The sequence below is a fragment of the Loxodonta africana genome, chromosome 7 (genome assembly GCF_030014295.1).
Source record: "Loxodonta africana isolate mLoxAfr1 chromosome 7, mLoxAfr1.hap2, whole genome shotgun sequence".
In the NCBI taxonomy this organism is placed as follows: Eukaryota; Metazoa; Chordata; class Mammalia; order Proboscidea; family Elephantidae; genus Loxodonta; species Loxodonta africana.
Genome location: NC_087348.1, coordinates 29,578,279 through 29,589,229, shown reverse-complemented (window position 1 = coordinate 29,589,229; position 10,951 = coordinate 29,578,279). Strand labels below are relative to the sequence as shown.

Here is a 10,951-nt window from a genome sequence, read left to right as displayed (position 1 = left end):
TGGTATTGATTTGGTGATTTCTTTTTCAAAGTTCTCTTTGTTGGTGTAGAGGAATCCAACTGATTTTTGAATGTTTATCTTATACCCTGATACTTTGCTGAAATCTCTTATTTTCAGCAGTTTTCTCTTGGATTCTTTGGGGTTTTCTGTGTATAATATTATATCATCTGCAAATAGGGGTACTTTTACTTCTTCCCTACAAATTTGGATGTCCTGTATTTATTTTTCTTTCCTTATTGCTCTGGCTAGGACCTCAGGCACGATGTTGAACAAGAGTAATGATAAAGGGCATCCTTGTCTGGTTCCTGTTCTCCAGGGGAATGCTTTTAGACTCTCTCCATTTAGGGTGATGCTGGCTGATGGCTTTGTATAAATGCCCTTTATTTTGTCCAGGAGTTTCCCTTCTATTCCTGTTTTGCTGAAAGTTTTTTTTTTTTTTTTTTAATCAGGAATACGTGTTGGACATTGTCAGACGTCTTTTGCCTTTTCTGCATCAGTCGATAAGATCACCTGGTTCTTATCTTTTGTTTTATTTATGGGAGGGATTATACTGATTGTTTTTGTAATGGTGAACCATACCTGCATACCTGGTTTAAATCCCATTTGCTCATGGTGAATTATTTTTTCTGATACGTTGTTGAATTCTATTGGTTAGAATTTTGTTGAGGATTTTTGCTTCTATGTCCATGAGAGATACTGTTCTGTAATTTTCTGTTTTTGTAGTATGTTTACCTGGCTTTGGCATTAGGGTTATGCTGGCTTCATAGAATGAGTTTGGGAGTTTTCTTTCCTTTTCTAACTCTGAAATACCTTTAGTGGTAGTGATGTTAACTCTGAAAGTTTGGTAGAATTCTCCAGTGAAGCCGTCAGGGCCAGTGGTTTTTTTGGGGGGAGGGGGGAGTTTTGGAGTTTTTTCATTACCCCTTCAATCTCTTCTTTTGTTATGGGTTTATTTAGTTTTTCTACCTTGGTTTGTGTTAGTTTAGGCAGGTAGTGTGTTCCTAGAAATTTCTCCATTTCCTCTAGGTTTTCAAATTTGATGGAGTACAATTTTTAATAGTGTTCTGTTATGATTCTTTTAATTTCAGTTTGGTCTGTTGTGGTATCCCCCATGTCATTTCTTATTCAGGTTATTTGCTTACTCACCTGTTCTTTTTTTGCCAGTTTGGCCAGTGGTTCATTGATTTTGTTGATCTCTTCAAAGAACAAACTTTTGGTCTTCTTGACTCTTTCAATTGTTTTTTTCTATTCTATGTTTTATTTATTTATGCTCTAGTTTTTATTATTTCCTTTCTTCTGTTGCCCCAGGTCTTCTTTAGCTGCTCTCTTTTACATTCACTTGAGTCGTGTAGCTAATGTTTTGATTTTGGCATTTATTGCTGTAAATTGACCTTTAAACACTGCTTTTGCTGTGTACCAAAGGTTCTGGTAAGATGTGTTTTCATTTTCACTTGATTCTATGAATGCCTTAATTTCATCCTTGATTTCTTCTATAACCCAATAATTTTTGAGCAAGGCATTATTCAATTTCCATGAGTTTGATTTTTTTTTTCCCAAGGCTTTTCTGTTATTGATTTCTACTTTTATTTGTTTATGGTCAGAAAAGATGCTTTGTAATATTTTGATATTTTGAATTCTGTGAAGGTGTGCTTTGTGGCCTAAAATGTGGTCTGTTCTGGAGAATATTCCATGTGCATTGGAAAAGAATGTATACTTGACTGCTGTTCTGTATGTGTCTATGAGGTCAAGTTCATCGATTGTGGCAATTAGAGCTTCCATATCTTTATTGAGCTTTTTTCTAGATGTTCTCTCCTGCACTGAAAGTGGTGTATTGAAGTCTCCTGCTATTATTGTGGAGCTGTCTATGCCTCTTTTCAATCTTGTTAGAGTTTGTTTTATGTGTGTTGGACCCCTGTCATTGGGTGTGGATATATTTATTATGGTTATGTCCTCCTGCTGTATTGACCCTTTATTAATTATATAGTGTCCTTCCTTATCCTTTGGGGTGAATTTTGCTTTAAAGTATATTTTGTCAGAGATTAATATTGCCACTCCTGCTCTTGTTTTGTTGTTGTTTGCTTGATATATTTTCTGCATCCTTTGAGTTTTAGTTTGTGTTTTTGAGTCTGAGGTGTGTCTCTCATAGGCAGCATATAGACAGATTGTGTTTTTATATCCATTCTGTCACTCTCTGGCTCTTTATTTGTGCGTTTAATCCATTGACATTCAGTGTAATTATTTATAGGTATGAGTTTATTGCTGTCATTGTCATGTATTTGCGTGTGTTTTGTGTGTGTGTGTGTGTTATTGACGGTTTTTTTGTTCCACTTAATTTTCTGTGCGGAGTTGTTTTTCTTTATGTATTTTCTTTTCATCTTTTTTTTTTTTGCTGAATCTTTATATTTTTCCTTTTTATTTTGGCGGGTAGATTTGTTAGTTTCCTTTGTGGTTACCTTAAAATTTACTTTTATTTTTCTAAGTTTAAACCAATCTTTAACTTCCCCTCCATATGGAAGTTCTGTCACTACACTATTTAATCCCTGTGTTTGTTTGTTTTAACATTGTCATCATTTACATATTGACATCTGTTTCCCTATTTTCAGTCTTATAGCTCTGACTTATTTTTTCAACTTCCGTATCTCAGTTGATATCTGGTTGTTCTGTCCTGTGTTCTAGGTTTGCATTGTTGACTGATATTGTTGCTTCTTTAGCTGGAGGACTCCCTTTAATATTTCTTGTAATTTTGGTTTGGTTTTTGCAAATTTCCTTAACTTCTGTTTATTAGGAAATGCCCTAATTTTCCATCATATTTGAGAGACAGTTTTGCTGGATAGAAAATTCTTGGTTGGAAATTTTTTCTTTCCTTCAAGGCTTTATGTATGTCATGCCATTGCCTTCTTCTTGTCTGCATGGTTTCTGCTGAGTAGTCAGAGCTTCATCATATTAACTCTTCTTTGTAGGTGACTTTTCTTTTATCCCTAGCTGCTCTCAAGATTCTCTCTTTAGATTTGTTATTGGCAACTTTTATTGTATTATGTCTTGGTGACTTTCTTTTGAGATCTACCCTGTGTGGAGTTCATTGAGCTTCTTGGATAGATATCTTTTCATCTTTCACAATATCAGGGAAGTTTTCTGTCAGCAAATCTTCAACAATTCTCTCTGTATTTTCTGTTATCCCCTCCTCTTCTGGTACTCCAATCACTCGTAGGTTATTCCTCTTGATAGTGCCCCACATAAGTCTTCAAGTTTCTTCATTTTTTAAAATTATTTTTTTCTGGTTTTTCCTCAAATAAGTCTGTGTCAAGGGATTTATCTTCAATCTCACTAATTCATATTTCCATTGCCTCAATTCTGCTCCTATAACCTTCTACTGAGTTACCTAATTCTGAAATTTTATAGTTAATCCTTTGGATTTCTAGTTGCTGTCTCTCTGCGGATCCTAGCAGCCTGTTGAATTTGTTGTTCTGTTCTTGTATTGTTTTCCTGAATTCCTCTATTGCTTTATCTGTTTGTTCCTTGGCCTGGTCTGAGTTTTGCCTGATTTCCTTCCTGATCTCTTGAAGATCCCTGTATATTAATCTTTTGAAGTCTAACACTGGTAATTCCAAGAATTTTTCTTCCTCCAGAAGGTTTCCTGGTCCATTATTTTGGTTGCTTGCTGGAGCCATCTTGACGAGCTTCTTTTTGATTTGATATTGACTGTTGTTACCAAGATCAATAATTTATTATATTTATCTATTGTGTGTGTGTATATATATATATATATGTATTTTACTGTCCTAAATTTTTCCTTTGTTTTATTTTGATATGCCCAAGTAGGCTGGGAATGTGACCTACTTTGGTTATTAGCATCTTTGAAGCTCTTATGTCCTCTCACCAGGTGGTTAGAGCAGCTACTAAGTGCGTGATCCCAGGAGTCTGTCCACTTTTCTGTGCGGATTCAGCTCAGGTGTCTAGGTCCATGGTCACTAAGTGTGGGGTGGAGACTCTCTCCTACAGTTCTAGATAGGCAGTCCTGAGTAGGAGTGTTTGAAACAGGCACAGGTATCTGGCTGCAGTAGGGGACTATGTACTGAGCAAGGCAGGGGCCTGATGGTTGCCCTCGAGTTCCTGAGATGTGTCCCCATCTGCTAGAGTGCATAGGTGGGTGGGTTTTGCAGCCAGACTTTGGGGACTCAATACTGTTGGCTGTAGGGATTGGGAAGCACCACTTATTCTCAGACCTCTGTTGTGGGTGGCTAAATGGAGTGGGTGATACTACCAGCCCTCAGGCCCCTGATGTGGGTGGGTAAGAACCCTGCTTAATAGGCAGGGCAGTGTCAAATGTCATGAATCTGCAACTCCCTCTTGGCTGCTCCAGTTGAAAATAGGCTTCAGGTGTATGCCCTGTTGTTCTATGCTACTAAGGGTCTACAGTGTTGAACTGGCCCATGTAGATCTAGGCAGGGATGAAGGGCACTACAAGTCCATGGACCCCTTATGCCAGTGCATAGGTAATGGGACAGTGCATACCCTGAGTTCCCAGTTTAGGGGGCATGATGATTTTTTTAAAGCCATGAGACTAGTTTGGGAGTGGATAGTCCTGGGTTCCTGGCTTAGGGGGCTTGGTGTTAATGAGGGCTTTTGATGTTGAATCAGCCCAAATAGGTCTAGGCAGGGGTGAAGGGCACTTCAAGTCCATGGACCCCTTATGCCATTGCTTAGGCAAAGGGGCAACGGCTGGCTGAGTTTCCGGCTTAAGGAGTGTGACAATTTTTTAAAGCCAAGAGACAGTTTGGGCCTAGATAGTCCTGAGTTCCAGCTTAGGGGGCGTGTCAGTTGTTGAACGTTGCTAGACTAACGTCAGAGCAGAGTGGGGTGTGAGTGCGTAAGGGTGTTGTTTTGACTCCATGTGGTAGTTTAGATGTTTGAGCTTAACTTTTGCAGATCTGGCATTGCTTCCCCCCAGCTCCAGAATCTCGTGCAGACTCTCTGCTGCCCGGCCTCTCCTGACATGGTAAAATGCATCCCCAGTGCTACTGCTCACCTCAGCACAAGCAGCGGCTGACCCAGCCCACAGGGTACTGGCACCACAGGACTAGCACTTCGCTGCTTCTGAACTGTCTCTCCTTCCCCCTGTCACTCAGTTTGACTCCTCTACTTTGACTTTTATGATCAGGATTCCTAAACTGTCATAATTGATTCACTTGTTTTTTCCTGTCTTTGTTGCTTCATTGGGTTTTCTACACTATTTTTTTCGGTAGTAGATCACCAGGCTTTTCTTTCTAGATGCCCCTAGGTAGACTTGAACCTCCAACCTTTTGGTTAGCAGCTGAGCATGTTAACCATTTGCACCACCCAGAGACTACATAGTAAAGAGGAGCAGTACTTGAATAACTAAAAGGAATATAGTTCTAGAAACTGCTATTGAATAGTCATAGAATACCAAGACAGGAAGAAACAAATTTAATTACAAATAGAAGCAGATATTGGGTCTGTGATTTCATGCCTAACAATTTTTTTCTCCTTACTCACCTGGGGGAACCTGAAATAGGAAAAGGATTAGGAGAGGAAATATTTAATTTTTTTTTTTTTTAATGTCTTAAGTAATCTTGCTGAAAATGTTTATTTTTGAGGTGGCATGGCACTTTGAATCAGCCAGTACCTCCCATAATGTCTGAATGGATGTCCTAACATTGTTAAGACCATCTGTTTTTGTCAGCAGAAATGCTCTTATTTTCACAAAAGTTAACCTAGGAACACAGAGTTCCACTTCTAACGGGGCTCGCAGCACCCCTAACAGGGAAGAGACCAAGCAAAGCATGTTCATGTGACAAAACATAGGACACAGTTTGCTAGGGATCCATCTGGATGAACTATGATGGTTAAGAGTAAAGAAGGCCAGTTCACATCAATAGTCAAGGGTCTGAAATGCAATTGCTAGAAAGATTAACTTTGTGAATAAAATAATGCTAGAGAGTAAGTGGTATTATTTGTCCGCGCACTCTCTGCAAATCTGGGAAAATAAGTTGGTTTAGGGTTGATGCCAAAAGGGGTTGCAGAAAAAGTCAGATCTATTCAGAGAAAATTGTTTTCAAAAATAAGCCAGATTCGTATCCTTAAAAAATTAGAAATAGATCTACCATACAACCCAGAAATCCCACTCCTCAGAATATATCCTAGAGAAATAAGAGCCTTTACACAAACAGATATATGCACGCCCATGTTTACTGCAGTACTGTTTACAATAGCAAAAAGCTGGAAGCAACCAAGGTGCCCATCGACAGATGAATGGATAAAGAAATTATGGTATAGTCACACAATGGAATACTATGCATCGATAAAGAACAGTGACGAATCTGTGAAACATTTCAGAACATGGAGGAACCTGGAAGGCCCTATGCTAAGTGAAATTAGTCAGATGCAAAAGGACAAATATTGTATAAGACCACTATTATAAAATCTTGAGAAATAGTTTAAACTGAGAAGAACACATTCTTTTGTGGTTACGTGAAGGGGGAGGGAGGGAAGGTGGGAGAGGGTTATTTACTGATTAGATAGTAGATAAGAACTACTTTAGGTGAAGGAAAAGACAACACTCAATACAGGGAAGGTCAGCTCAACTGGACTTGACCAAAAGCAAAGAAGTTTCCGGGATAAACTGAATGGTTCAAAGGTCAGTGGACCAAGGGCGGGGTTTTGGGGACTATGGTTTCAGGGGACATCTAAGTCAATTGGCAAAATGAATTCTCTTAGGAAGAGATTCTGCATCCCACTTTGAAGTGTGGCGTCTGGGGTCTTAAATGCTAACAAGCGGCCATCTAAGATGCATCAATTTGTCTCAAGCCACCTGGATCAAAGGAGAATGAAGAACACCATGGTCACAATGTAATTATGAGCCCAAGAGACAGAAAGGGCTTACATCATCCTGAGACCAGAAGAGCTAGATGGTGCCCGGCCACAACTGATGACTGCCCTGACAGGGAGCACAACGGAGAACCCCTGAGGGAGCAGGAGAACAGTGGGATGCAGACCCCAAATTCTCATAAAAAGACCAGACTTAATCATCTGACTGAGACTAGCAGAATCCTGGCAGTCATGGTCCCCAAAGCTTCTGTTGGCTCAGGACAGGAACCATTCCAGAATACACCTCAGGAGACACGGATTGGACTAGACAATGGGTTGGAGAGAAATGCTGATGAGGAGTGAGCTCCTTTTATCAGGTAGACACTTGAGACTATGTTGGCATCTCCTGGCTAGAGGGGAGATGGGAGGGTAGAGGGGGTTAGAAACTGGCAAAATGGTCATGAAAGGAAAGACTGGAAGGAGGGAACGGGCTGACTCATTAGGGGGAGAGTAAGTGGGAGTATGTAGTAAGGTGTATATAAGTTTATATGTGAGAGACTGACTTGAGTTGTAAACTATCACTTAAAGCACAATAAACATTATTAAAAAAAAAAAAAAAAAGCCAGATTGGTTGCAGAAGTATTTTGCTAGAAACTAAATAGTTACCCAAGAGAGATTTCCCCCAGAGAGGGCATGACTATTTCATATTTCATATTTAAGAGCACTTAGTGTTTGAAAGCAAGCAAAGGCTATTGCAGAACTCGAGTGACTTCCTGAGACTAAAAAAAAAAAAAGCATAAATTTAAAGAATATATGTTATCAGGAGCCCTGGTAGCATAGTGGTTAAGGACTCAGCTGTTAACCAAAAGGTCAGCAGTTCAAATCCACCAGCCATTTGTTGGAAACCCTATGAGGCAGATCTACTCTGACCTATAGTGTTGCTATGAGTCAGAATTGACTTCATGGCACCTAACAACAACTTATGTTAACAATACACCTAGACTGTCCTCAACAACTTTATGAAATCTTTACAGGTAAACTGTTATTTTATTGATACACTACTTTATATAAATACATTTCTAAATTTGAATTTCAAGTTTAGATACAACTAATAAAACAGAAAAAAACATGAGCTTCTGCAAAAAAACTGTATTTGAAAATGAGTTAACTGTGTAAGATACACATGCAGCCCTCAAACTTCCCTAGTTATAAATTAAATAAAATTAGATGCATGGCAAATGATAATAATAATGGTATTTGTTATTTATAATAAAATACACCTACTCTTCACTTATTGACTCTCTTAGTTTCCGAAGACTAAATTGTTATGTGAAAATTGGCATTATGCAAAAATGGAGGATTTTTTTTTCTGTTTTCAGACCATCCGTTTTTCCAATATTTTTTGTTTGTTTAGAAAATATAATCATAGAAACAATAACAGCTAAGATTTACTGATGTGCTCATTACTGTGATGGGTCCAGTTATGGGTCATTCCTATGTGGAGAAGTAAGCTTGGAGGAGACAAAGCTGGATAAAGTTGGGCTTTGTGAATGGAGGGCCCACAGCTTATCCACTTCACATTCCTCTTGTGCTGCCTCAGAGCTTCCATCATAGAGCCACCTCCAGTGCTCCACTCTCAGCCCTGCGAATGCTGAGTTCAGGATTAGAAGGCTGCTCTGCCCTCTGGGCCTGGCAAGTACCCGAAGTTCAGGGCTTCTGCGAGGGTGCTGACAGCCTGGCCGCATACCTGGCCCCAGCAAGATGGCTGCTTCAGGCCCAGTTTGGCTCACTTAGGGATGCTATTAAACTCACACGCATTTCTTCCGAAAAACCTCTCCGATGTCTCTTTCTTTCCTCACTTCCCAAACCACAGCAATTTTGAGCTGCAGGGCTTCAGGCTAGATAGGAGCTGAGAACCCCGAACAGGCGCCTGCTGGCTGGGTGCTGCTGGCCTATCTGCCCAGGTCAATGGCCATGAAGAAGACTGGCTAGCCCGGAAGCTGGACGGGGTGCCCTGCCATCAGGAGGGAACGGAGAGCATGAGGAAGCTGGGCCCAGCTTCCTGGAGGCTACCCGGAGACCCTCCATGAGGAAGGGGACAGTTGTGTTTTTCTCATTCACATGCTCTATCATTATGCAGGACCAGAGTAAATACTGACTGGGTTTAATCAAAAGTTACATTTTTATAAACCAAAGTTAACGTTTTTATGAAGCAACATTACTACAAGGAAATGACATGAAGATGGAACATAGAATTTTTCATGGGTAAGGAGGGAAAAATGAAAATTATTGTTAGGAGTGGGTCATATTTCTTGATTACATTGAAGGTTAATTAATATTTGTCATAAACTGAATAAGAGTTATTGAACAGTATGCTGAGTTTAATTTTCTTATATTTTGTGTAAGTAATGGAAGGGATACAGAAAATAGGGTGCTGATAATGCACACATTTATTTCTCAGTAACAAAGGATTAGTTTAAGAAAATTGAGTCTTGTAAAAGGAAAGTCTTAAAACTAATTTTTAATGAATAATTAGGTAAAAAAAAGAAAAGATTAAAGAAAATTTTGACTTGAGAAAATTTGGAGTGGGATATCAACACAGAAAAACTCATGAACAATAGAAAATGACCACTCTTACTGGGGTAAAATAACCCAAACTCTTCCCTGCAAAATCAGCTCTAAATAACAGCGTAGACTTCTCAGTATCTCCAGTATCACTACAATCCAAGTTTAATAAGATATGCCAAGATTTTCTTTGGTGAATTGATTTTAATAGCATGTCAGTTCATTGCTGAACTTTCAAATCACATTCCTAGAAATGGAGCACAGTGATGGTGGAATTGATTTAAGGGACATATTATTCATGCCCCTTTCTAATTAACAAAATGAAAATGCTTTTCAAAAATGTGAATGAACTAACCGTCTTGAATTTATCATATCCACAGACGGAAAGCAAATTAAAAGCAGAAGAATCTGATAACACTACAATTATGGAGTTTGTTCTTGTGGGGTTTTCTGATGTACCCAATTTACAGTGGATTCTCTTCGGGATATTTTTAGCCATATATCTGATCATTTTGTTGGGCAATAGCATCATAATACTGATAACAAGAATTGACCCCACTCTCCAGAACCCCATGTATTTTTTCCTTGGCAATTTTTCCTTCTTAGAAATATGTTATGTAACAACCACCGTCCCAAGAATGCACAGGGATATTTGGACCCAGAAAGGAAATATTCCTTTTTTGGCCTGTGCTACTCAAATGTCTTTTGTTCTTATATTTGGAGGCACAGAGTGTTTGCTCCTGAGAGTGATGGCCTATGACCACTATGTGGCCATTTGTAACTCCCTGCACTATCCTATAGTCATGAACCACAGGGTCTGTATCCAGCTGGTGGCTGGCTCCTGGATCAGTGGAATTCCAGTCGAAATTGGGCAAACATGCCAGATTTTCTCTCTGTCCTTTTGTGGGTCTAACACAATTAACCATTTCTTCTGTGACATCCCCCCAATACTCAAGCTTGCTTGTGGAAACACAATTGTGAATGAGGTGGCGGTCTATATAGTTGCTGTGGTGTTTTTCATGGTTCCATTTCCATTGATTGTTACCTTCTATGGCAAAATTATCTCAAATATCCTGAAATTGTTCTCAGCCAGAGGGAGGGCCAAAGCCTTCTCCACCTGCTCTTCTCACCTGATAGTTGTAGTCTTATTCTATGGAACAGCTGCTATCAATTATTTACAGCCCAAGTCAAATCAATCTGAAGGCCTGGGGAGGCTGCTCTCTCTTTTCTATGCCATTTTGACACCTATGATGAATCCCATTATATATAGCCTGAGGAACAAAGACGTCATGGAGGCACTAAAGAAATTACTACCTAAGTTATTAACATGAGGCAATGACTTGAAATAATGGAAAAGAAAAATTGCTTATGTTTGTCATCTAGACACAACAGGAAAAATCATACAGTTTTATTTCTAGATTCTACAGTCCTAAATAAAGATAATTAATAGTGTGTTAACAATCTCACATTATGTCAACGGGCATTTGTTTCATAGAATTAACTGCTTCTGTGTAATCAAACCACAAGTAAACTGAATTGCAAACATCTAATCTTGAGGATC

General features: G+C 39.1%; 1 protein-coding gene across 1 annotated transcript; it reads left to right on the top strand.

The window, feature by feature from the left end:
- The first annotated feature begins 9,785 nt into the window (after positions 1 to 9,785).
- LOC135231906 (olfactory receptor 10AG1-like) lies at positions 9,786 to 10,721 on the top strand. Its single transcript, XM_064289115.1, has one exon. The coding sequence runs from the start codon at positions 9,816 to 9,818 to the stop codon at positions 10,719 to 10,721; it is 906 nt and encodes a 301-aa protein (XP_064145185.1). The 5' UTR covers positions 9,786 to 9,815.
- Positions 10,722 to 10,951: the final 230 nt, after the last annotated feature.

Excerpts from the sequence above, each read along its gene's own strand:
- LOC135231906 (XM_064289115.1), top strand. The coding sequence starts at position 9,816 with ATGGAGTTTGTTCTTGTGGGGTTTTCTGATGTACCCAATTTACAGTGG.